Source organism: Amblyomma maculatum, chromosome 1 (assembly GCF_055883805.1).
Source record: "Amblyomma maculatum isolate TAMU_Amacu chromosome 1, ASM5588380v1, whole genome shotgun sequence".
Taxonomy (NCBI): Eukaryota; Metazoa; Arthropoda; class Arachnida; order Ixodida; family Ixodidae; genus Amblyomma; species Amblyomma maculatum.
Genome location: NC_139344.1, coordinates 7,701,535 through 7,727,216, shown reverse-complemented (window position 1 = coordinate 7,727,216; position 25,682 = coordinate 7,701,535). Strand labels below are relative to the sequence as shown.

Genomic DNA, 25,682 nt, shown 5'->3' with positions numbered 1-25,682 from the left:
GAACATTGCCCCACAACACGTGAAATCACTAACCTTGATAAAATAAACTTGCCTCTAAATGTTACGCAGTGCAATACAAGCAATGGGCACACGTATCACTATTTACGGGCCAGCTGTGATTACAGAGCGATCGCAAGACTGGCAGCAGCATGCTACAACTTCGGCACCAACTTTGTGGAGGTCACGCTGCAAAGGTGCTCATCTCGGGTACCAACCGTTCACCAGCAATTTCCTGTTGCAGGAGCAGTTATGTTGATGGGAAATGGTGCAGCCATACCAGAAACCAGTCAGAACTTGCTTTAAAGGGTTGTTGTTAGCCTTGATGCTTTGAAAATAAACCAAAAATATTTTTCACGTTTTTTTCTTTTTTTTTGTAACTGCATTTTTGACAGGTTCAGATTTTTGGAGGTTAGGTCCTATACAGGCTATTGCTAATATATTATTTTTTCTGCTGGAAAGATAAACTCTTAAGCTCTACAGTAACACTAATTTTAAGCCACTGTTTAAATGAGAAAATTATCAAAACTAATTGGTTATCTCAGTTACCAAAACGAGCTTTTCCTTTGTCAAGTTTGACAAGCCACAGCTTTCATTCAAATCACCCTAGAATGATCAATTATGCCTTACTACAGTCCTTCGGGACCCTAGGCTGCTTAAAAATAGAAATCTTTTCTATAAGGTCTAATGGCAGTGCTTCTTCCAAACAAAACACCAACTTTGCTTGATATATTCTTAACCCTGTAAACGCCTATGACAAGCTCTGTCATGAGCGATCGAAACCTTTTTGCTTTTGACGAGCCTAACTTGTCAAAAGGTGCTTCCCTATTTACAAAATAGATGGCAGCACGTGTTCTGTGTTTTGCACACTTACTAAATTATAGTTTACGCACGAGATGGCATAAGGTGTGTCCTGTATTTCCTACACCTTCCCGCATTTTCAAACAAACATGGCATCATCCGTGCGGCACTCCAGTGCAGGAGCACATTATCTATCAGATGATGACAGTGCAACTTATAAGAATGTAGACTTCTTGCTTTATTCTTCAAGCGAAGAAGATAGTGATGATGTTTATACCGACAGTGAGTCTGAAGCGGAACAGTAAAACGAGGATATGTTGGCCAGTTCTTGCGATGGTGCCATGCTTTGAGCGCTATCACACAGATGGCAATACAGTCGAACCCGGATATATCGAACTAACGGAATATCCCCTTGAAAATCCCATGTAAAAGTATAGGAAAGCTACTTCATATATCGATCGAACTCAATTTCACTGGTCGTTCGATATATCGAACTTCGCACCACGCATTGGACGGTGCGTCTCCCCCAAAGACGATCGCATCACCTCGGCCGTTTGCCGCGTGACGTTTTCAAGCCACGCGCAGAAGGAATGAGAGGGTACAGTTCGGCGACGGCTGGTCTAGGGCAGCGCCACGCCCTTCCCCCAAAGGCACGCGCATCTGCGGTGATCGCTGCCGCGCTAGCACGTGACGTTTGCAACTCGTGTGTGAAGGATCGAGTGGGAACCAATGCAGCCGTGGTGTTCGGGAGAGGGGAAAAACGCGATAGAGCAAAGCGCAAGAGTGTGCCCACTTTTCTGCTGAGCTTTATCTCTCCCCTTACTTTCTTTATCGGTCTTCGTTCGCAGCAGCACGCACTACGCAAGCGCGGACAAGCCAGCTCAGCCCGTGGCAGATGCTTCTCCAGTGTATGTTGTGAATGCTCTGCGCACGGCGGCTGATGTGCGATGAGCATCTGGTGTCGTCGTGCTGAACGCGCGTAAGCTACGGCGGCCGCGAACGCTAAAAAGCGGCAGATTTCTTTCTTTTTTTTTTTTTTTTTGCGAGTCGCTCATCTTGTCGTTGTGCTGAGCGTATGCTATGGCAGCTGCGGAGGTTAAGAAGCAGCAATTTTTTTTTCTTTTGTGAGAGTAGTTGTTGGGCTGAACGTGCGGCGCAGCATAAGCTGTGGCGGCTGCGGATGTTAAGAAGCGACAGATTTTTTTTTTTTTTTTTTCGTGAGTAGTTCATTCTTGCATCTATGAATCAACGAAAAAGCGCAATTTCAGCTGCAGCTTTAGCATTGTTCGCTCCAAACAGCATTTGCAGCTACCACGCTTGCCAATGATTTCGTAGCAGTGGACTACGCCCACCCCACCCCAAGTGCGGCACGATAAATCGAACCAGGCTTGTGCAATCTAGCTATCACGCGGGCACTCTGCCAAGTTCGCTCCCTGCCAACGCAAGATCTATGAAAAGTATAGTCAAAAGATAAACATGTGGTGACTGACGGTATCGCTGTGCAGCATCTTGGCGCGCTGCCAATAAATGAGCTGTGGATGGAATGGTGGAAACGGAGGGACGCCCCACCGAACATTTTTTTTTTCTTCAAATTCGCAGGGGCAAAAAAATGGGGAGTGCGTTCATTATGCGAGTGGGTTGACTATGCGACAAATACCGTATCATTTTTCTCAATCGCAAGTGGCGTCTCAAGCCGATTTCTGTATATCGAATTATTGATATATTGAACTATTTCGCGATCCCCTTCAAGTTTGATATATCCGGGTTCAACTGTAGTATAAGTTTGATGTGAACTATGAAGAACTTGACAAGTGTGCACGATTATTCAAGAAGTATCTTTTTTCTACACTTCCTCTGATATTTATTTACTTCTTTTTATATCACACCTAAACAAAGCCACGTATGGTGTATTAATGTAGGCAATAAGGAATGGTAAATAAAATGTTAATAGCTGCTGTATATTTTGTCACCTTTATTTTCCTATTTTAAACATGTTCTCAAAGCATTTCGCATCAAAAAATTTGGCCATTTTGGAAGAGGATTTTTTTTTTTTTTGTATTAAAGCCCTTAAAAAAATGTCCACAGTTTTAGAATGAGACCATAAAAATGCTCAAAATGTGAAAATGTGGTGTAAATGTGCCCACAGATATTAAAAATGGGTCTTAAAAGAGGTGTCCTCCCTTGATCCTTTCCTTGCATCATGAGAAAACTGACATTTATAGTTTACTTTCCTAAGAGGAAGGGGGGGTGAAGAGGGCAATATATCCATGGTTTAAAGGAACAAATGAAGTAACAACTGAAGGTAAAATAAGAAATGGAGAAGCAAGGAAAAAGATACAGAGGTGGGGTGAAGGGACTCAGCAACATGATGCGGTTACCAACCATCTACTACACAGCTGCATCATACAATCTGCCGTCATACTACACTATACACACGAGTGCACGCTTTGAACTGAAAAAACTTCAGCTACTTCAGTTGAAGTTGAAGCCAAAGCCCCAAGGCATCAGCACAGCAGCAACGACGGCACCTGACGGATTCTGCATACCCCCTTCAGCGACGGGGAGGCATTGGCTTTAGAGGCATGTCACGCTTTGCTCCTTTGCTTTAACCATTTGAAAGTCGAAGCGACTATTTGCATGCACTTCTTGAGAAAATGAAAAGCACATCTAGTTTTACCGTGAATCAGTTCAAGCCCAAACTACTACACAAAACGAGCAACCTCTACAGATCTGCACACGTGGCTGCATTGCTATTTCCGATTTGTTAACATAGAAAACATACTTTTTACTCTAACATCTAGAGTAGACTCGCAATAATTCAAACAAATTCCAAAATTTTAGAAGCACTTTATAACCGCTTAATTTACAAAATGATTTTGGTTGCACGGTTAATTCAAGCGTTCTTTACTGGCTCCAACGCTCCGTCACATGAAAGAGCGGCGCCCAAGATTGGTTAAGTGTTCACGGAGCCATATCGGCTGAAAATTCATCGCCTCCGAACAGTTAAACCGGATTGAGCCCAATGTGGGGATGCAACGAGGTCCGAACAACACTTCAAGTGATCGGAAGTTGCCCTCATTCAAGGCCAGCAGAGAAAGGCACTCAAAGAATGATTATAAAAGGGGGTAGTCCATGAGCAGACACACACAAACTACAACAGGTACTTGTCAAGAGTGTGGCCTTTCAGCAACTATGTCTGGCAGCCAGCCTCAAATTTCTCAACATTGTTCCGGACATGAAGAGTAAAAGCAAACTACCGTGCGCAAACCAGCCAACAGTTTTCAAAGAACTGAACAGGTGCTGAAGCTTTCCCTGATTCAGTGGCCAACTATGAGAGTGAAGTGGCTCACCCAAGAAAGCTCTGTCACAAGCATACCTGCTGGGCTGAAATGGCTGGAGCAATGGGTACTGTGAGCCGCACACCAGCTGGCAATGTGCTCGCATTGGCCGTGCTGGACGACGCAACAGTCGCAGACACAGCTGGCACCAGGGACCTCGCTGTGGTCACCGGTACCAGGGTGGGTTGTTTTCCTACAGCAACAGCGAGCATATTTTGTGTTAGGAAACACAAGCACAAGTAAAAGTACCCCTTAACCCCCCCCCCCCCCCTCACACACACACACACACAAACCAGAGGGGGGGGGAAGGGGGAGTGGAGTGCATGAAACTAACGTTCACACATCTTTTTTCTCCATGCATGAAAACAAAACACACACCTAAAGAAAAAAAAAAAAGGTTTCTCACAGCAGCACTGCAAAAAGGAGCATGCACAATTAACCTGAAATACCTGAAATTGGCAATTGATTCCGCACCCGGCTTTGGTTTGGAGAATAGAGTTTAGCGTCCCTTTGGGACGTTTTAAACTGTGAGAGACATGCAACAGAGGGCTCCAAATTAATTTCAACCACCTGGAGTTGGTTCTGGGGAGTGCACCGACATTGCACACTATCTGGGCACCTTGCAATCTGTAATAAATTGAGCTTTTTTATGTTTTAGGCACCTGTCAAAATGCACGAATGCTCACACTGCACCTTTTCCATGTTTGCTGTATGTACACTGTATTATTTCAGAGCCTTCCACTAGAAAAACCCCTTTCTTTAAACTTTCACTTCCATCCCCTTCGCTTTCCTTTACGATGTGGTTCAGGTGCCCAAGGTGTGAGAATGCACCTTTCATTTTCTCAAACATCAATTTTTCGCAAATGTAGGAGGAAGTGCAGTAGCCAGTGCCGTAATGATGCTTCAGCACACAAGTTTTATTGCCGCTGCAAACTCCACAATTAAAGCCCCTAGTTTCAGGAATTGCAGATTTGGGCATTTTCTACAAAATTGAGTGGAGGCCACATTTTTCTTTTGATGCCAACATCCGGATAATATTGTGATGCTAATATTTTGTAGCGAATATTCAAAATTTCTAATGCAAACCAAATATGTTTGCTACTCAAATCGTATTAAAAAAACTGATATTTGGAATTTCCGGATATTCAGAAATTACCAAATACACCCAAACATTTTCAAATTCAACCAGCTTCTCCACACGGCGCACTTCACTGCAATGCCTGACCATGTGTGGGTTGTGCAGTGACGCATCAGTGAAAAAAAAAAAATGTTCTTACTTCAGTTTCATCTCAAATGCAAAATCTATCATACAGGCTTTCATCAGGTAAAATTACTGTGATAGAAACGATTTTCAACAGTTCTTCAGTACCATTCAATAATTCTTGAAGGCAGAATTAGAATTTACTGTATTCACCTGCAAAATGAAAGCTCCACCTGTTTTCATACAGGTCCTTCCTACAAAAAAAAAAACAAAAAAACTGGTAAATGGAATCCTGGATTTAAGTAGGATATGCACTTTTGTGCACCTCTAGTTTACTGCTAGTTGCAAATACCGTATGAATTATAAAATAAACAAAAGTAGCTGTGTTTGCTATTTCTTAACTGTTCAGGCCAACCCCTGCAGTGGGCCGGCCAAGAGAACCCGAATGGCAAATTAAAATACGGAAGGAGCAGCTAGGTCGACGTCACTTATAAAGAAATGCTTCGGATGCATGCACCACAATCGTGTGAAGCTAAACCTCTGATACATGCGGCTCCCATCGCGGTAGCAGCTTCTGTCACTGCCATGCCACCACTAAATACGTGCTTCCAGCTACCCACTCCTGCAACGTTTGCAGCTCTTTGCTCTCAACTCAATGCTGCCAGTGCCTTCTTTTTCTCAACAAATTGTACCGCATTCTTTCCATGTCTGCAGCTGCTTATTTTCCATTTGCACACCAGACACTTTTACCCCAGCTTATTGACAAGCTGGCTTCTCCTGGCAGCTTTTAAGCCTGGTGGCAAAGGTCATTTTGGGGTGACTGAAATTAATTAGCACTAAGAGTTCTGAATACTAGCATGTTAGGTCCATTCTCAACATTAAGTTGATATATCCCGTGGAATTTCGCAATTTTTCATTGTCAGTCCGTGGGATTTCACGGAATCTGTTCCCTGGACCCTGGCTGAACCTTTCTCCCCTTAAATTTTCTTATATCTAGGCTTTGGATATGGATTTGTGGCCACCCGACAGACTGATGTCACTGATGTGCTGATGATGACATCCAAAAACGTATCCTAAAATCCCCTCTCATGGCGGCGCAAAGTGTTACAAAGTGACTTAAAAAAAACCCTTTGCAAAGCTCCGCAAGTCAGCTTTCCTCACTCGGCAAGAACCCCTTGCAAAACATTAGCAAACCTTTGACAAAGAGAGAAAAAAAAAAAAAGTTACAGCTGATTCGCATTGTTAATCAAATGCGAAGTAGGAGAGTTGCATTGCTTATCCCTGCTATATTTTTCATGCATTTTACACTTTCTTATGCTTCCTTTTACATGAGTCCGCTCGGCATGTTTGCTCATTCTTTGTGCTTCTAGGTTCTTGCGCCATTTAGCTACAATATCAGAATCAGTAGAGCCGCGTTCCTGCTGTCTTCGTAACCGCTGTACTTCAACACGTCGAGCATGGCAAACCTGCGTTGCAGTGCCACAAGGCGCGGCTTCATTTATTGCGACGCGAAGTAAACGCACGGTGCGGCGCAGCCGCGTCCTCAGCTTTCCTTACACTATGTTCAGTGGTTCTCGATACAAATGAGCGAAAACAGGCACGGTGCATTGCATCCCTCTTTGGAATGCACTGCTCTGAGCCTGAAAGGTCCGGGGTCGGAACAAAGGGGGAGAGAAAGAGATTTGAGGAGAATGTAGGGAATGAGCAAAACAGATGCTCCAGAATTTCTGCATAAATACATTCCGAGCATGAAAGAAGGTCTCCAGGACGAAAAAAGGTAATCCAAGAGCAGGGAAATGCGCTTGAAGGTGAATGCCAGTTAAGGCGAGGAGGAAAGTACCAGCTGCTTCACACGCGGCGAGCGGCTCGCAGCCGAGGTCCAGGGAGCACCGCGCGTGCACGTCTGCTGTCTGTGAAGGCTGAGAAGTGACCGATGCAAGAAGTTCAGGATGCGCGAGCGACACACGACTGCTCAGTCCAGAGTAACACACGCTTGTACAACATTGCCCGGTGAAGGCCGCGAGTTGCGCAACTGTGACACGCCCACTTTCTTACTGGTTGGATCTGTGCGGCCACTCCGCCCCCTCGATGCCAAGCTGCGCGACGCCCACATCGCCAATTTCTCTTTCTCCACTTCAAGTTTGCGAAGAGAGAGAGTGAGCGGCTTCGTACAGACATCGGCGAAATCAGTGATTGCGGCTAGTAGTGCTACGCACTAAAAGAAAAAACAAAGTCTGCTGAATCCTGGCAGTCACAGTGCTCTGTGTGAAGTGATCTGGAAAAAATCGCCTTGGCAGAGGCACTCCTCTGCAGCGGGATGAAAATGGGCACGGCCCGTATGGTCACTCCACCCAATTTCTAATTCCAAAATAGGTTTGGCCAACATGGAAGGAATTTTCGCTGTGCAGAGAAGCTGACTTCAACGCTTTTGCAAAGAGTCCATAAATACATTTTTTTTCACTAATAAAATTACTTTTCGTATAAGTTCGGGTGAATAAGTAAAATCTGAGACGGATCAAAGTCCATACATATTATGAAAAATCAGAACAGTTTGCTAGTATGCTCAGTTGCATCCGAGTGCACCTGTCTCCTCAGCTCAAGTAGTGGCGCCACAAATTATGCGAGTCCTAGAGATACAGATACCGAAAAAAAAAAGCCAGCGATTCAAGAGAACAAATAACAGGATGGAGCTGTCCTCCGTGTCCCTTAAACAGTCCCACAATAAACACTGTTCTTTAAGTAATGAGCACAAAGATGAGCAGCAGTTACTTTGAATAAGGCTGCTTGCTGGCACAAAGTACTCATTAAGCCCCTTCTTCAAATAACAAGCCTTGCACACTACTTGCTGTCTAGGAGCAACAAATACCTGTGCAGGTGACAACTACCCGAAAACAGTAACACATAATCACTGACACCATATAGCTTATGTAGAACAAAGATAAGATAAAACTACAGCCCAATTTATATTCAATAAACATAGAAAGGCCATAAAGTGGGCAGCTGTCATCCACTGACCAATCTTGCCCAGAAAGTAAAGAAATCTACACAGTATTAGCTTTTTTTTTTTTTAGCCAAATAAATCGGTTCACAAAACTTTTGAAAGCCTAAATTAACCTATCAATGTTGTATGCCTGTTAATCTGCAGTAAGGACTCCACAGTGCGCTGTCATTACTCCTAACAATCCCGCCATGATGGCACAGTGGTAAGGGCGCTCAACTATGGTGCCCAAGGAAGCAGGATCGAGCCCAGGCCGCGGCTGCCACTTTTCGATGGAGGTGAAAAGCAAGGAACCAGTGTGTTGTGCGATGCCAGTACAAGTTAAAAATTCCACGTGGTCAAAATTTCCGGAGCCCTCTACTACAGCGTCTCTCATAGTCTGAGTTGCTTTGTGGTGTTAAACTGAACAAGCAAGCCAAAGTAGTTCTGGCAAAAATGACACCAAATCAATGACTGCTTACGACGCAAAATGCGTGCACATAGAGCGGAAAGTGATTCGATGTTATTTTCTTGTGAGCAATTCTGAGTTGGAGCCGTCTGCTCTGGGCACTGCTTCTCGGTATCCGGCGCAGGCATGGGAAGTATGGGACGTAGCCGACGTGGCCTCGTTGCCGTTGTCCTTGTTGCCGTCGTTGTCGTCGTCGTCGTCGTCGATGTTGCTGTTGCAGTTTGTAAACAAATAAAGGTGCAATTGGAGTGAAAAGAAGAAAATATTTTTGGTATTTATGCCATGTGAACGAGCAGCATGCACTCACTTATATAAAAAAAGTTATGTAAACAAGCACACTGGAGGCGCAGCCATAATCAGCGAATCAGAGCATTCCTGTGGGAGTTAGGGCACACACACTAAATAATAAACAGTACATGTTTAAGTTCAAGCACTCATGAGTCATTTGCAGTGGTTTGTGCAGCCTGCAGTAGCATGCTTTCTTAGAAAGCATGCCCTTCCCCACTGCACTCTGCTTTATGCAACACAAGAACAGCCAACACACATCGCCTCTACTCCCAGCTTTCAAGTTTAGGGGCACAAAGCAAGGACACAGTGTGTTGGACAACGAGGGACATTCGGACAGGGGGTAGATGGAAGAAGCAGGTGCAACTGCTTCCCCACCAACCCACAACAGCAGCCCTGCCCAAGCCAATGGAGGTGGCGGCAAGCCAGTGCCGCCATTCAGTTATCAATGCGATCACAAGCACTTCCTTGTCAACCATGTTTGATTATCTGCATGCCCCCACACACACAGGGCTTTTTTTAACTTGATTTTTTTTTTTTATTCGAAAAACTTATTGGCAATTTCAAAACACAACATTGGTTTTGCTTTGAAGGATTTTTCTATGAACGAACAACAAACTTTTCCATTCATAGGGCAATCATCTGTGGTAAAATGTTCTTTAGGGTCTAGGCATCTCAGTTACCATGAACAGTTTACTTACTAGTAATTATGTGCAAATGATACCACTTGGAGCAGCGCTCTCAAAAGAAATTCCTACTGTCATTGAAAAAGTAACATATACTGCCGATTATAGGTCAACCCTTTTTTTTTTTTCCCCAAAAAATGACCTTCCGAAGTTTGGGGTTTGACTCACAATTGGAGTCGATTTGTGCATGTTGTCGTAAATTCAACCTGTATGCGGGGTCACAAGTAGTTTTGGCTGAGCTGCGAGTAATATCCCATGTGGTCAAGCATAAATTCAGCAAAAGTTGTCAGGCATGATACGAAAGCATGCTGCTTAAAATACAGAAATTTAAAGATATGCCCCAAACGTTTTATTTTCATATGGAAGGAATGATCTCTAGATGAACTGCAGGCATTCCATGTATAAACTGACAATGCTATGCCTCAGATTAGAGCTGTGCACGGGCTCGGGCCGGCTTGAAAACCCCGTACCCGGCCCCACCCGCGGGCCGGGAAGCCTTTCACTCTGGCTTGGGCCGGGCCCGGGCCAAGATCTTTGTCTCGGGCAGGACGGGCCGGGCAGGACACCCCGACCACAAACGCGTACAATATTTGCGAAAGCGCAAATATGGCCATAGTGTGATAAGCGTCTAGAATGTACAGCATTTTCTCGCGGCCTCCCCGCACGAGAGCTTCCGAGTTCTTTCCCGGTGTCGACCTGCCCCGCCTTCTCGCCATAAACGGATCTTTGGTAGCCGTTGGTGACCAATCAGAGGGTCTGCTTGTGAGCTATTTAGTTTCGAGTTTCACATCTTTGCTTTGGTAACACCGGCACTGATGTTTAGGGATCCATTTCAAGATTCGCACCAAGCTGTCGTCTATCACATGTCTCTTATTGTGAGGATCCAGGGTAGGACGAGAGGATGAAGATGGCTACACAGTACAAAAGAGCACTGAATGAAGGTAGATGGAGGAGCCTCAGTTCGCAAGTCGAGCCAATGTTTCAATAAGTGGACATGTCTTCATCTGGGCACAGTAATCATCACTGCTTAAAATCCGGCTGTGCATTCCCGGCCGTGCAATCCAAACCAGTGATAATCACGGTGACCAGACAAAGACAAGTCCACTTGTCGAAATGTTGGCTCGACTTGTGAACTAAGGCTCCCCCCTCTATTTTTGTTCAATGCTCTTTCATCTCTACTGTGACTTACTCCTGCCTCGACATGGCCTCGTTTGAAGCAGGTGGGACATAACTCAAAGCATCTGCTTTGCGAGTTTTGTTTCTCGTCGCAAAAATTTCACGTGAAAGGCACACGGTGAGCCAGGCGAGCTCACCGAGTACTTGGCCACAAAATCAACCCCTTGTTTAGGTTTAGAGCTAGCGCATGTTTAGAGAAGCGAACAGGCTGCTTACCGAAAACTTATTTTCCTATCAAAGAATGTGTTAGTAATTCCAGCCACAAGCTGTGGCACCGAAAGAAGCTTCAGCGCTACCGGGTTCATCCATTAACCAGGGGTGCCGCAAATGCCTGAATTCAATGGATAACTTGTTTTTACAAAATAAGTTCATTATACATAAGTCCTGCGCCCCTATATATTCAACAAATTTGTCATTTCAAATGTGAGAATTCAACATTTTAAGACCTTGATAACTTATCATCTCGAAATTATTTTCTTTTTCATCGCTTCAACTGCAACTATAGCATGACGGGCCGGGCCAGGCCTAGGCCTCAAATCTAAGAGCCGAGCTGGGCTGGGCTGTGCTCAGTTCCTATCAGAGTCGGACTAGGCTCAGGCTCAAAATTTTGGCCTGTGCACACCTCTACCTGAGATTCAATCCGATCCCAAACCACGTGACCAGTCACACGCTTTCAAAAGTGTCTTGGCACAATTTTTCATCCCCTGTAGCCATTTCTGCTTAGTTGGCGTTGGATCTTAAACCATCAGTGGTGTGCCCAACAGACCCCAATGTGCCGCCGCAACTTTGGCAACAATACAGCACGCCCTTCAAGCAGCAAGCCTCTACGCATAATTGGAAAACCATGTCGCAGCAGGGCGGAAATTTGATGTGTCAGAAAAGTGAGTATGAGGGACTGGAGGAAGTGAAGAAGTTAAATATTTCCACTACAGGGAAAATGAAGTGAAGGCATTACTGCCGTGGAGATGTGCATTTTCAATGTGTAGCATCTCATCAACACTTCCGATGATCAGCTGAAGCAGTGGGTCAGATGACCGCGACTGCATCCTTCTTGCGAATCGCAAGAGAAGTTTCGCGTATGAACAAATGTCTTTGAATGACTCGGTCTTCTGAAGAATTTATTCACGAGGTTTCGCGAGTTAGGAGGTCAGCTTATGCGGCTTATAATCGGAGTCAACTTATAATCGGCAATATATGGCAAGTTAGGCAAATGCTTGCCAGCACAAATGTAACAGCGAGTTTACCGCTAAGAATTATTCATGTTTTTCATACTCATGCACACTTTTGTGTTAGTACCAAGCATGCCATGCGCACTCTGGTGTTAGTGCCCTACAAACCCTGACAAAGCTAGTTAACCGACTAATTGCTCTAAGCTGGTGGTGATAATGAACAAACAGTGCTTAGCTAACACGTGGCGAAGATCTTGACCACTCCAGTCTGCAGATCAACATGTGCTAGAGGAACAATCCTGTAAAGACCTGCATGTAATGCCATCCAGTATATAAAGTGAGGTGAACTTGGGAACAGGATAAACTGAAAAAAAGGTTTAAACTGCATATAATAAGCTCATATAATACACAAAAGTGCATTCACCTTAAACCCAAAAGGCTTAACTCTTTCCTTACTGCAAGAAAATGGGCAATTCCAAGGTGGCGTATATAAAGCTATTAATCACCCATAAATTTAACAAATTGCTCTATTGGATCCCATCACAGAGAGTTACTAGAGCTCCATTTTTTAATGAAACAAGGAAAACACAAGCATTTGTTTGTGCTAACCGAGGCAAAAAAAAAAAGCTTTAATTAGCCAATTTGTGAGACTCATACAGAAATTCACAAAAAATATGAAATAAATTCAGTTAGAAGACAAGAGAATCAGAAACCTAGAATATATGTCTTATATGTTACTATACCAGAAATGAGCAAGTAAATATACAGAAACTTCCATGGTAAAACTTTAAATCACTAAAAGAGTACAGTCAAATCTCGTTACTGCAAACACCACATTGACAAATTTTTCAAATTAACGAATTTAACGAAATCCCCATCAGGTTTCCTATGTTTTCAACGTAAAAATATTTCAAAATTACAAATTTCAATACAGCGTATATATCGGAATAACATTTGTATCTTATTTTTTCTTCTATAATTTAGGAACATAAGTGCTATGAATTTGGTTAAAATAAACAGCACCACAGCCCGCAACTCTCGCGTGTAACCGAAACGGCAGTTTCGGTGTGTTTTGATCTGCGGGCTGTAGCTATCATCATCAGTGTATCTAGTGCCAGCTCCTAGCACCACCAAAAAGCTGTGGTTTAATATGCACAGTACCCAGCAGGCCTAGCCGCCTGCTTTTTATGTGTGTCGTTCGCCGGTCGTTTGTTCATGTGATTCACACATGCAAGAAGTTTTTTGTTTGGTTCTTTTTGGCGCGGATAATCTTATTGCGAATTGTGTGAGATATGACGATGATTGCACGCATGAAGGTGCCAAGAAGATAGGAAAGCAGTTTTCACTGCAAGAAATTGACGCAGGGAAAAAGCGAACCGGCCTCTGCAGACAGCTAGCATTGCCCCACCGACTGCAGCGATCATTTTCAAAGACCGAGACAAGATTTCCAAACTTCAGGGAACACTGTAGATGAGATCATATCGAACTCTGATGTTTTTTTGCGCCTGGACAAAGCCCATACTTTCAACGCTGAGTGAAATCCCATACCCAACGAGCTGTAGCGCAAAGTGGAAGGTGTATGTGGTGTAGTGGCGTAATGTAGCATTTGGTCGTGTATGGTGCACGCGGCAGAAGAAAAAAGCTGATTTCTGCAAATAAATCAGCTCTCAAGTTAGTGCAACGTTTTCATTTGAGATGCTGCTTGCCTATACACATGCCTACTGACAAGGTACGTCATTTTCCTACCTAGGTTTGACCAACCGCAGATTTTTGATTACAATATTTCAAAATAACAAACAACAAGGGACAACAATCAGACAAATGAACACCACCTTTTCACACAAAGCTGAAGTGTCAATGCTGCACAATCACAAGAACACATCCGTTGCTGGGTGGAGTCAGTGCGGGACGACAATGCCACCTTGGAAGTCATGTTCACAGTGATCACATAGTGTTGTTAATCCAATTTACGTGCGAAGCAAAAATTATGCACTCTGATGAAAAGCCCGAATTAAAAACTGAAATGCAGTTCTCTTGCAGCATACTCAACTGCACTATTTTTCCAGAAGCACGTCATGCAAAATCGGCCATTTTGTAATATCATCCAAATTGGAAAGATTTGAATAGGTGCAGTAAGGAAAGAGCTAAGCAGCATGCAAGACAAGGCCCTCAGCAGGTCAATGACATCCACTTTTGCAGAAGCTTCATAGCTGCCGAGATCCTAGTATGCCCCCCTCCCTAGGGAGCTCCAAGTAAAATAATTTTGCAAAGGCTGACACACTTTAGAAGTGCACATGGCCTTTTCACCCGCTTTCCACAGGCAAAAGTGTGCCAGATTTCAGAGTCACAACCACAATGAATTTGCCAAGAAGCTGTGCAAACCAGCCATAACTTGTTACACTTACAGTAAAATCTCGTTAATTCAACACCCGCGAAGTGGTAAATTTGGACAACTCGCACTAGGAGTGTGGTCCTGGCTGACACTAGCACAAGTCTATGGCGTCAGACACTCATTATTTCGATATGGCCAGGCCTCGCTCCAGTTAAGTCGGACGGGCAATCGCATCGAGGTACGAAGTGTGCAGTCAGCGCTGACCGATACACACCTGCTAGCACCTCAACTGCGTAGAAAAGTGGTGCTTGCGCACTCCATGCACGAACTGGCAGGCGTGACAACAATCGGAGGTTCCCCGTTTCCGAAACTAACCCAGTCTCAAAGTTTTGGTTTCGCATTCTTTAAATTCACGCCATCCTGCAACTGCGATGGGACATCTGCGTCGGCCAATGACGCCGTTTCGATCACTGCTTGGCACGTTGCCATTATTTTATTCTTATTTCAGAATAGTGTTACGCTGTTCTAGCGTCTATGCATATATCCCTTGCATGCATCCACATGCTGCTTCCGATGGGCTGAAACAGTGTGCCAGACAAGTGCAGATTCACCACACTCTTACAATTTTGCAGCAATCCGCCTTTTGCGCGAGTTTTCTGCGCATGCGCGAAGCCCCAGCGGCGACTGATGAAAACACACTGAGCGGCGTCGACGGCGCTTCTCGTCGCCGCGCTCATAGCCAACGCACGGGGGCTGGAGGCGCGGTCACGTTCACAGCCTCGGTAAAACGATGCCAACCACCTGTGCCGCTTACGGCTGCCACTCTCGAGGCGTGCCGGGATGCAAGACGCGATTTGTTAGGTTTCCTTCGGCGAGCCGCGACCTGCAATGGCGTGAAGCTTGGGTTAGGGCAACCAAGCGTCAAGACGTGAATGGGCGACCTTGGCAACCGACTGCGTGCTCTCGACTGTGCGAAAAACACTTCGTTACAGGTATGTATGCATCTAAAGGAAATGTGCATGATGAAAAGTATCTACCGGAGTTTGCACCAAGCCTCTAACCCACCAGTGATAGCCGCGTGAGCATTTGTTCGGGGCGTCTGATGGCGATGTATTTTGTCGTTTGTTTTATTTATGTGCGAAGGGGCCGGGTAGCGCAGATATCACAGGTGGCTGTGTGCGCTAGACCGTAATATTTAGCATGTTTTATCGCGACTGCCGCCTGACTAAAAAGAAGAAAAAAAAGGGTGTTTGTTGTGATGCACCGCCGTTAGCAAGCCGAGTGGTTGAGCTGGTCATGAGGCTCGCGAACGGCAGTGCATTAAAACGCCGTATTTTTTCTTCTTGTTAGTGAGGTGGCAGTCACGATAAAACATGCTAAATATTACGGCCTAGCGCACACAGCCGCCTGTGATATCTAAGCTACCTAGCCCTTTCGCACATAAAGATAAGAAGGGACAAAATACATCGCCTTCAGGCCCCGGTGCAACTGAAGCAATCACGCACCGAAGAAATCCTCATTGCAGCTATCACTGGTGCGCTACAGCCTAGGTGAAAACTCCAGTAGGTACTTTTCATCATGCTTATTTCGCTTAGATGCATACGTACCTGTAGTACGTGTTTTTGCCGCTCGGAGCATATGACGCACTTGACACTTTCACGACGCACAGTATTTTTTTTTCAATTAAAGGCTCGCCTTCGTGCACGCCAAAGCATCCGGACTTTGTTCCTTTAATGTACGCAATCAGATGCACTTCGTTAGGGAGCTTGATAATCGTCGTCTTCGTCCAACCGTTTGCAACGGCAAGGAAACCGCCCGGCACAATAAATGAATCTCCTGGAGGGTTCATGCTCGTTCACTTGCAGAGTGGATCGCTCTGGACGTAGAACAGGGTTGGTTCCTGACCGAGATGCGCATCCGATATGTAGGAGATTCACATGTGTCACCAAGTTGTTGATTCCGCAGAAATCGCGGCGGAGGCAGAAATGAATGTTGGAGATCCTTTCACAACAGAATGACTATTCTCTGCGCACCGAGAACCTTTTCACCACTGCGACCACATCCGTTCTGACTCCTGAGGCCAGAAACCGGCTACAGCTCTGAATTATCCATTGCCAGAAAAATGCAACGCGTTTCCTGCAGGTGTGCATTCCGGCCGGGACAATGCCCTTTTCCCGGGGTGTGTATATGTGACTCTCTGCCGACCTTCGTGGATGAAATCCTATAGCTGCACGGTTGTAGATGACGCGAGGAGGAAGCGACGCCCATTGCACCATGCCGGCGCCGCGGTGACCGCATTGTGCTCGGTAACTCAAGACACCCCGCGCATATGCGCCGCTCAAAGTCACAGGAGACGATTCCACCTAGCTCTGCAGCATCAACAAACCCCTGGCTGCTTTGCCCTTTGAGATCCCTCTCTCTCTCTCTCTGCCCCCACCCTCTCCTGTCTGCCGAAAACCTGCACGCTGAGAGCGTCTCATTCTGTCATGTCGAACACGGCCCGCGCTACACGCTCTTACAATACGAAGATAGTATATGCGTACGTGCGTTATGAGTGGATTGTGAAAACGCTCTACCTTCCCCCATACTGCGTGAACATGATATGCTGCAATCACTGTCACTACTTTCCGCTCCGAGGCCAAAAAAGGGGGGAAGCTTTCGCTTTCTACCAGCGTTGGCGTGGCCATTTCGTATAGTGCCCTTTCGCGTCGTCTGCTACACTGCCGCTCAATGTGCTTCCCGCCCGCTCCCGCATGATGGCGCCACATCCTTGCGCAAAAGGCGGATTCTTCAACGCTCCCAACAGTGGGCACGAAGTGAAGCACTCTATGAAACCACAAAAAAAATGTTGTATTCACTTAAATTTCATCTCAAATGCAGACTATCACCATGCAGGTGTTCGTCAGGTAAAATTACTGTGATGCAAACAGTTTTCGACAGTTTCTTTCAGGCACATTCAATCACTCGGTTAGTTCGCACATTTTCCCTGGTCCAAAACCGAACTAACGAGACTTTACTGTATACAAAGACCATGTAGGCTCGCACATACATCCTTTACAGCATATACACTATGCAAGAATCTTTCCTGAATGACAAAAAATAGCTCAGTTATTTACTTTCCATGATCATAAAACATTTCAGCAGTAACAAAAATATTCCCCATTGGCTTAATGATGTCCAAGACCTGCTATGCCTTTAAGAAAACGTGGATTATGTGCAATGAAATCATCATTCAAGCAGCGGATGTGAGAATAACTGCAAGGAAAAAAAAAGGCAGCTGCAGAATGAAAATACCCAAAAGACATCTATTGTTCCAGCAGAGCACCCCAAGCCGCATTTCATGCGGTTTTCATGCTTTTAGAACCAGGGCAAAATGCACGCCAGCAAGTTCTGAAGGTCCCTGCTAGTACATACTTACCCATGCCTGTGCTGCTAGCCTGTGTTGTGGTTCCCGTGGAAGCACTGACCAGACGCACATAGTGGAACTTGCTGCCTGGCACTTGCACCGCTGAAGAGCTGCTGCTGGTCACAGAAGTCACAAGGCTGCTGCTACTGCTGCTGCTGCTGCTGCTGCTGCTGGTGACACCAGTTGTGGTTGTCGCTGCGGTAGCCACACTGGACGCCTGAACAATAGTACCCAAAGATGTTCCACTCCTGGGCGCCGCTTGACCGACCACCTGGAGAGATGAAAGTAATCCTGAAATCAGTTTCATGCACATCAAATGGCAAAAGTAGCGTGCTCCATATGACATGCAGCTTCGAGAGCTCTTGGGCATACTACACAGTAGGCCCCCACTATGGCACACCAAATGAGCTCCGGCTGTAGATTAATCCGTTCCAAAGTACTCCTTTGAAGCTTTTTCCACACTTCACAAAAAAAAAAAAAGAAAAGAATGGTTGGTTGGTTTATGAGTAACGTCCCAAAGCAACTCGGGCTTTAAGAGACGCAAAAAGAAAAATAAAGCTCGTTAATTCAAATCTCAATACAAATTTCTGGATAATTCAAAATGCACTGCTCGGTCTGGCGAAGTTCTGTAGGTACCTGCGCACAAAGAGCTCAGTAATTCATACCCGAGTCCGTTCCACAACGGATAACTTGAATTTCACGCCATCACCCCATCTGTGCGGCCTGTCGCTCAGCACATGGACAAAGAACCATCCCCACAATAAGGCAGCTTAGTTACGAGGCTGTATCCTCTCAAAAATAAGGAGGGAAGACAAAAAGAGGTAAAAACCACGGCAGCGCGTCGGCCAGCTGCACCCGAGGGCACGGGTTGGCAACAGTGGCAGTGGCCACGCATCAGCCAGCTACCCAATCGCAACTGCATGGCGTTTTGGACTATCTTTGGCGGTACAGGGTACTTTCCTCGTGGTTCTTTCAATGCTCCAAAAAAGCACACTCCTCAAGAGCCGTTCAGCGCACCGTTTAGTGAAGCCTCAAGCATGACGCAGGCTGCTTTAAGGGGGCATCACCACTACTGCATTGCACTGTGAAGCATCATTTACAACCAGTTCTGCTCTGGTGTACAGTGTGCATGATGGGAATGTGAAAAATAATCACTGCCGTGCTGTTCTTGCCTAAAAAGTAGGCAAATAAATTTAGGCTAATGCAAGTGGTTCTTGTCATTTTTTGGGGGCCATTTGATAATTCAAACTTTCTTATGGCCCCGTAAAGTTCGAATTAACAAGCTTCCAGTGTGGTACCGCACCCCTTGCACATATAATTCTATCACATCTGTCTGATGCAGCGCAAAAGCGAGTCTGCTTAAAGAAAATGGAAATTCAGCATAATTTACTGTGCGTGAGCCGCATCTTCTTATTATGTCTCAATTCAGTATATATTTCTTTGCTTCCTCACTCTCCTGCTTGGACATGCAACATGCCCGCAGTATTTCATCAATAAATAAGCCCTTTAAAGTGCTTGGGACACAACTGTGTACACTGCCAATTCAAAGAGCGATAATTGTTTTTTTTTTTTTCCTTTCAGACTAATTCAATTGCATTCACTTTGCAAACAGGGGCTCTTTCATACCAACTAGCAAATGCAGCAAAATATGTTTCAAACAACAGTGTGCTTGGTAGCAAGTCTTCTGCAACTTTCTTGCAAACAGGTTTTTCCACCAGTACTAATGTGCATCTTTTTTTTTGCTATATTTTCTATGGTGTCATGTTCGCCTTCAATATACAAGCAGATTCCATGATTCCCGAGACGTTCATGGAAGAACTATTGTTTTAATATTACAGCTTCCAACTATTTGGACAGTTAGTAAGAGACGGTGCCTTTCTTGAGGCGTGGATATGCAAAACAAAACAACTCCATCCAATTTTCATTCTCAGTTAAAATAAGACTCTGTGGCTCATTCTGGGTGTGCTGACGTTTGTTCTGGCAGCAAAAGACGCAGTTATTGCTGACAAAACTAGATTTTCAGAATTTCCCACCACTCAATACTAGTTTGACATCTACACCAAAAAGGACTCCATGATCTGCCCAAAAAAAGCTGCTTTGAGAAACCACAGTTTGCCTGTCAAATCAGCAAGGGTGACCACAATACTTGTATATCATATCTTAGCCCTTTCTAAAGGGCTGCAAAAAAAAAAAAAAATTAACCAAGGAAAAGCAGCATCTCTGCTGTTATGTGAGGGTGCAGAGGCCTACAAGGCCTATTTGAATTAGCTCTCAGTGTAACACTTTAATAAAGAAATAACTCCCCGAAAATGTTAGCAAGGCACAGAGCATTCCATTACACACTGAGATGGGCAGCCCTATTCCTTCTAGGCAGTCGAAACTCGTTTCTTTGGGCTTTGCCTATACTGTGCTGGATGCTGTTGTGGCCAATGTCCAGCTCACCGTGGGCTTTAGGAGCACGTTCACTTTCCCAGGCACAGGCACAATGGTGGTGCCGGCTGATGCCGGCCGGACAGTGACCACGGGGTGGGAGGTGGGAGTGCTGGCAGCATTCGTGGCCAGTGTCACCCGACTGGGCCCCATGGTGAACCCCGAGGAGGCCACCGAGGACGTGCTGGGCGCGGGTGCAATGCGCTGAGGAGACTTGCCCACGTTGATGGGGATCATGGCAACCTTGCCACCCAGCTTCATCGGAGACACCACGTACATACCCTGGCCATGACGACAAAGAAAACATGGCGTGAACACACAAACCCAACCCACGAGAAGGATTACTCCCACATGTTCAAGCTTTTAGAACCTTCCAACCCACTGCTCGTGCTTAGAAAGATTGCTGTTCGAGACATATCAAAGAAACCAAAGCAGAAAATTGCACTCGAGCGACAGCTACGACAACATACGGCTCTTCCAATGGACAACTGGGCAAAGAAAAAGAGAAAGGTGATAGAGAGTTGACTTGAAAACAGTTCCTTAATTATCTCCAAGGACGGCATATTCACACTTAAAGTAGAAGCACACTTTGATAACTAAAGAAGCAATCTTAATTAAAATCAAAACATGTGATATTTTTCATGCCAATTTCAAATCTGCCAGTTTTGCGATAGCTGCACTAATTCCACAAATGTAAAGGATCACAAACTATGTTAAAGGCCATTTTCTTAAGGCGCCTTTCGGCAATTTCCCATTTCATTTTGCCAAACTCGAAAAGTAAGTGCGCAACCTCAATGCCAAAGACGTGGTCTACATAGTGTCCCAGCTAACTTTAAGCAAGGGTTAAAACATAAAACCTTTTAAGATAGACCAACGAAACCACTTGCATACAGCTGCCAGCTGTCTTGCACACCAAAGGCAATTTCTTGTTTTGCAAATAATTATTCAGTAATTTTTCTAAATTTTTCTAAATTACTAAATATTCATTTTAGACAACAAATGTAGAAGGTTCACTTCCAGAAACCCCCATTTATTTAATTGCTATAAGAAAAGCCTCACCAGGGTTTCTACCAAACTGATGTTTCCAAGTTCCCAGAGTTTTCCAGGTTTTCCCTGAGTGCATTTGTAAAATTCCCTGAGTGACACTTTGTTTTATGCTAAAACGGGCTGACACAATGCTGCCTGATGCTATCCCTCTCCTGTAAGCTTGTTAAACACAATTTAATCCCATTTGAATAGTACGGAGAAGCTTTTATTTCATTAAAGAAAATAGAAGGGAGAGATTAGTAAAACGGCATAAAGAACAGACTATCTAAAAAAAATTTTAAAAAAACTGATACACAAACTGCAAATCAAAGCGGGCATTTCCACATCAAATAAAAGGAAGATGCACGCGGAAACAATATTTTCGAATGTGAGATATTTATATCTACTGACAGCAACCACACTTGTATGGGAACCGAACTTTAGCATCGCAAGTGAGATTCTCTCTCAGCGATCATGAAGTCTATACCGACAAATTGCACATTATAGAAATCTATGTTAGTTTGTATAACTAAATGAGTGACAAATCACCAAGGAACACTCGAAAGTCAACCTCAACCAACCTTTTTGGCATGCTTTCAGTACATGCAAAACGCCTCAGTGTTGTTTCACTGCTTTAGAGAGTTTATTTTCATTTGGATGAGGGACCCTTGCATTTCGGCATCAGCCAACACTTTCATTTTTTTAGCTCAAGCTCCTTCACAGAAGCGGCGGCACACTTCTTTCCCAATCCTTCCTCAGTGATCGGCCCTTTCTGTTCTCGTCCTCTCCAGCTCCTCAGCCCATGCACCATTTGGAGCATCCTCTTAGTCAGCTGTACGCTGGAAACTCCTCCAGCAGACAACACAGCATCATAGACGATTCGTTGGGCAACCAAAGATTGCTCTTTCTGATTTTCAACAAGACACTCCTTGATGACAGAAAATCCCTGCTCAACAGCCGCATTTCCATACGAAAGAGTGAGAATTACCTTCACAAATGTGTACAGTTCCTTATTTGAAGCACAGATGCCTGCCCAAAAACATCCAGTCTGTGCGTGCTCCTGTCGAAAGTTTTCAATGCCACTTCTGTCGAGTCTAGAGAGCATACATGCTTATAAGACCGCATGGCCCGATCGGCTTCCATTTTTGTCATACATTGGTGCTCCGTTAGAAATTTCAGTGCATCAGTTAGATGCCTTTCTCAGAGATCGGGAATCAGCGCGAATGCGAGATCCAGAGATGATGATCCCCTCGCAAGCTTGAACTTCAACGGCGGCCTCCCCACGATCTTTTTGGCGCAGTTCTTCACAAAAGTGGCGCATTTCCTTTTGAACCCAAGGACAGCCAAATCTGAAAGTTTCGGGGCCTTTCAGAACGCATTCTTTGTAGCAAAGCCAAGGTCAACCTTGGGTGTCGCAACGTTCGCAGTCAGGTCCATGTCTACCTTCATCAACTTCAACGGACTGTCCGCTGCCATTATCTAGAGCCGACGCTTGAATAGACAGTGCAGCGGCTGCACTAGTTTCTGCATTTCACAAAAGGCTAGAACCAACGTTGCACTGGCTAATATATTGGTAGACCAGGAGAAAGACAAAATAACCCATTCAATCACCTCCTGCCACCTATTTATGTGATAAGCACTGTAGTTTCTGCTGCACCGTAACCCCATCACTATCACAGGTGAAATTCCTCGATTGGTTGAAACTGTAATCACATTGCTGAGGTCACATGGCCACAAAAGAGCAATCACAGAGCACCACACGTTGGAGTCAAATTCAAAAATTGTGCCACGGTGCAGGCCAAAAATTTGGGGTCCCACCTCAAAAACCAATGGCTGTCGGGTGAGGTTCTGTTGAATGAAGAAATGAGACTAATGTAACCAAACAAAGGAGATGCAGCAGAGGACTGGAATGTTATCACATTGCCTCTAATGGAGCCCTCACTTTCATGCCACCTATCCAATGAGATTGGTGGAAACTATGCATGACGCACCTATCTGGTGCGCCTATCTAAGAGAACTAGAAAGCGGCCATCAACACACCTTGGGTGCTGACACAGAGGTGGTGCCAGGCGCAGCCACGCGCACCAGCTGCTGCTGCTGCTGTTGCTGCTGTTGCTGCTGCTGCTGCTGTTGCTGTTGCTGTTGCTGCTGCTGCTGCTGCTGCTGCTGCTGCTGCTGACCGGCTGTACGCACGGGGGCCGTCCGGGTGGGGCTCGAAAGCACCAGAGTGGGCTGGGCTGCCTGGCCCCCGCTCCCAGCTACGGTACCCACCAGCTGGAAGGTGGCACCGCTCATAAGCTGCCCTGCAGGCTGCAGGATCACTTTGGTCAGGCCACCAGCCGATGTGGTGGCACTGCTTGAGCCAGAGACTGGCACGCCCATCTGCAGCTGCCTGCGAGACAAAAAATGCCCCCTTACAACACAAAGCCAATGTATGAGAGAGCAGCAGGACACCTTATTACGTCTAAAAAATATCAGACAACAGGGGACTGTAAATACAACGTTAATACCACATGTAGCACTTAACCCTTTTGCTGTCACGAACGTACCGGTACATTTTCGCGTTCTCCCTCCACAGTGTCACCGACGTACCAGTACGTTCTCTATTAAGCGATCATGCGGCGAGCGCGTTGCGCGGTGCGTGCGTGTGGTTATGGGTTCAAGGGTTGTTCTGCCATTTGCCGCAAGTTTGCAGGTTACTTCTTAAATTTTTATTTTGTTGGCGTGTCTGCTACGGCGCGTCACGTCCAGGGGCTTGCGCCGTTGCCTCTCCAATAGGTCGACACATGACTCGATCGCTTTTACTCTCTTGCCGCGCCCTTACTTGCAGCTGTTTTAAGGAGGTTGTTTTAACCTCTTTCCACCTTCCTCTGTCATCTTGATTTCATAATGTGCCATTTCTCTCCGTTCTGCGGGCCACCGGATGTGCGCCCTCCGTGCGTGCGGAGAAGTTTTTTCGTATAATATCCTCATTTATCTCATTTATAATCAGGCTGACGATGATGATGATTAACAATACCTGCAGAACACTGAAATGCGCATATTCCGATGACTATGTTATTTGTATAGCATTCATAATAAAAAAATAAATTGCTATGCTCGTTCCCTGATGCACTCCTTCCCTGAAGCCAAGCCGACACTGGGGGTGCGTCACAGCCAGAAACGCCAGACAGCGAATGGGTTAAAAGCAGTTGTATACATTTAGTAAAATGGGGTGAGCACAAGATGAGTATACAGAAAAACATAGAGACAGAAGCACCATATGTGGCAGCCTAATGTGAAAGTAGTTACAATAAGACCAGTTGCGAGTATTAGCACAGACTAGCATTATCATTAGCAGTAAGGGTAGCAGTAACAGAGGTCTTGATAAGGCATGAAAAGCTGTCATCCAAAATGTAATGCTTGTCACCAGTGATTAAGGCACTGATGTTTCTGCCCTCAGTTTCTGCCCTCGTAACTATTGCAATATCAGTTGCTTAATTCTTGGTTTTTGCTCGGATTTCATAAGGGTGCTTTCCATGCCCATAAATATGCTCCTTATCACTAGCAAATTTCACCGCATCTGAAATTAATGTAGGGACAAAGGGAGCACACAAGTGCATATTTGAAACAGAGGTGCACGAATGCAAAACATGAACCAGAACTTAAAAAGCACGTTCATTGACAGCATAAAAGACAAATCATGAGAGATTGTGGGCTCGTTAATGCTGATCTGTATTCGAGTCTAATCTCTCAAACCATGATCCTAAAAAAAAAATAATGCCCCTAACTGTTGCGGCTACATAAGACCAGATGGAAGCTGTATGGAAATAAGCCATTCTCCTTCAGATTTCCTGTAGCTGTACATGCACCATACTACTAAAAACCACTCGCCTAAAACTTTGAAATGCAAGCACACAAGCATGAGACTAGCTATTATGTCCAAGGAACATTTTTTTGTGTGCAATGCAATTTTACATTTATGTGATGCAAGCAAAAGGAACTCCAAGCAAGCGGACAGGACAAACCGAGACTTTTCTGCACATATATATATTTTTTTTTTTTGCACCTTTAATGTGCACTTATTATTTCCATTACTTCTTAATACATCTATTGAGCCAAATTTGCAACCTCCTCCGAAAGATATTAAATAACATTGAAGTTTATTCATCATATGGCAGCAATGACAGCTATAGCACCTCCTAGGCACAGGCAAACAATTTGCAAATCGAAATCATTGCAGAACACAAACAAGCCGGCTCCATAACTTTATGAATTTGCTGCCATAGCAAGACCCTACCAGTAGCGAGCCAATGAAGAGGAAAAGCAAATGCTAGGTCACAAGCATTTACAGTTGGCCATTTCCGGTCCACTCCATTTCTCATATTCAAAATCTTTGCTGCAGTGTTA

General features: G+C 45.0%; 1 protein-coding gene and 1 long non-coding RNA gene across 10 annotated transcripts in view; one reads left to right on the top strand and one right to left on the bottom strand.

The window, feature by feature from the left end:
* The window catches only part of LOC146201582 (uncharacterized), a 79,558-nt gene that overhangs the window by 38,519 nt on the left and 15,357 nt on the right, over positions 1-25,682 (bottom strand). For all 7 annotated transcript variants that reach the window (XM_084587685.1, XM_084587686.1, XM_084587690.1 and 4 more), the window contains exons 3-6: positions 23,334-23,685; positions 20,280-20,549; positions 17,850-18,108; positions 4,175-4,329 (exon numbers count right to left, since the gene is read on the bottom strand). In XM_084587685.1, the coding sequence (XP_084443811.1) occupies positions 4,175-4,329; positions 17,850-18,108; positions 20,280-20,549; positions 23,334-23,685 (1,036 nt within the window). The remainder of the gene's footprint in view (positions 1-4,174; positions 4,330-17,849; positions 18,109-20,279; positions 20,550-23,333; positions 23,686-25,682) is intronic.
* The window catches only part of LOC146201583 (uncharacterized), a 78,377-nt gene that overhangs the window by 45,662 nt on the left and 7,033 nt on the right, over positions 1-25,682 (top strand). The window lies entirely within an intron of this gene.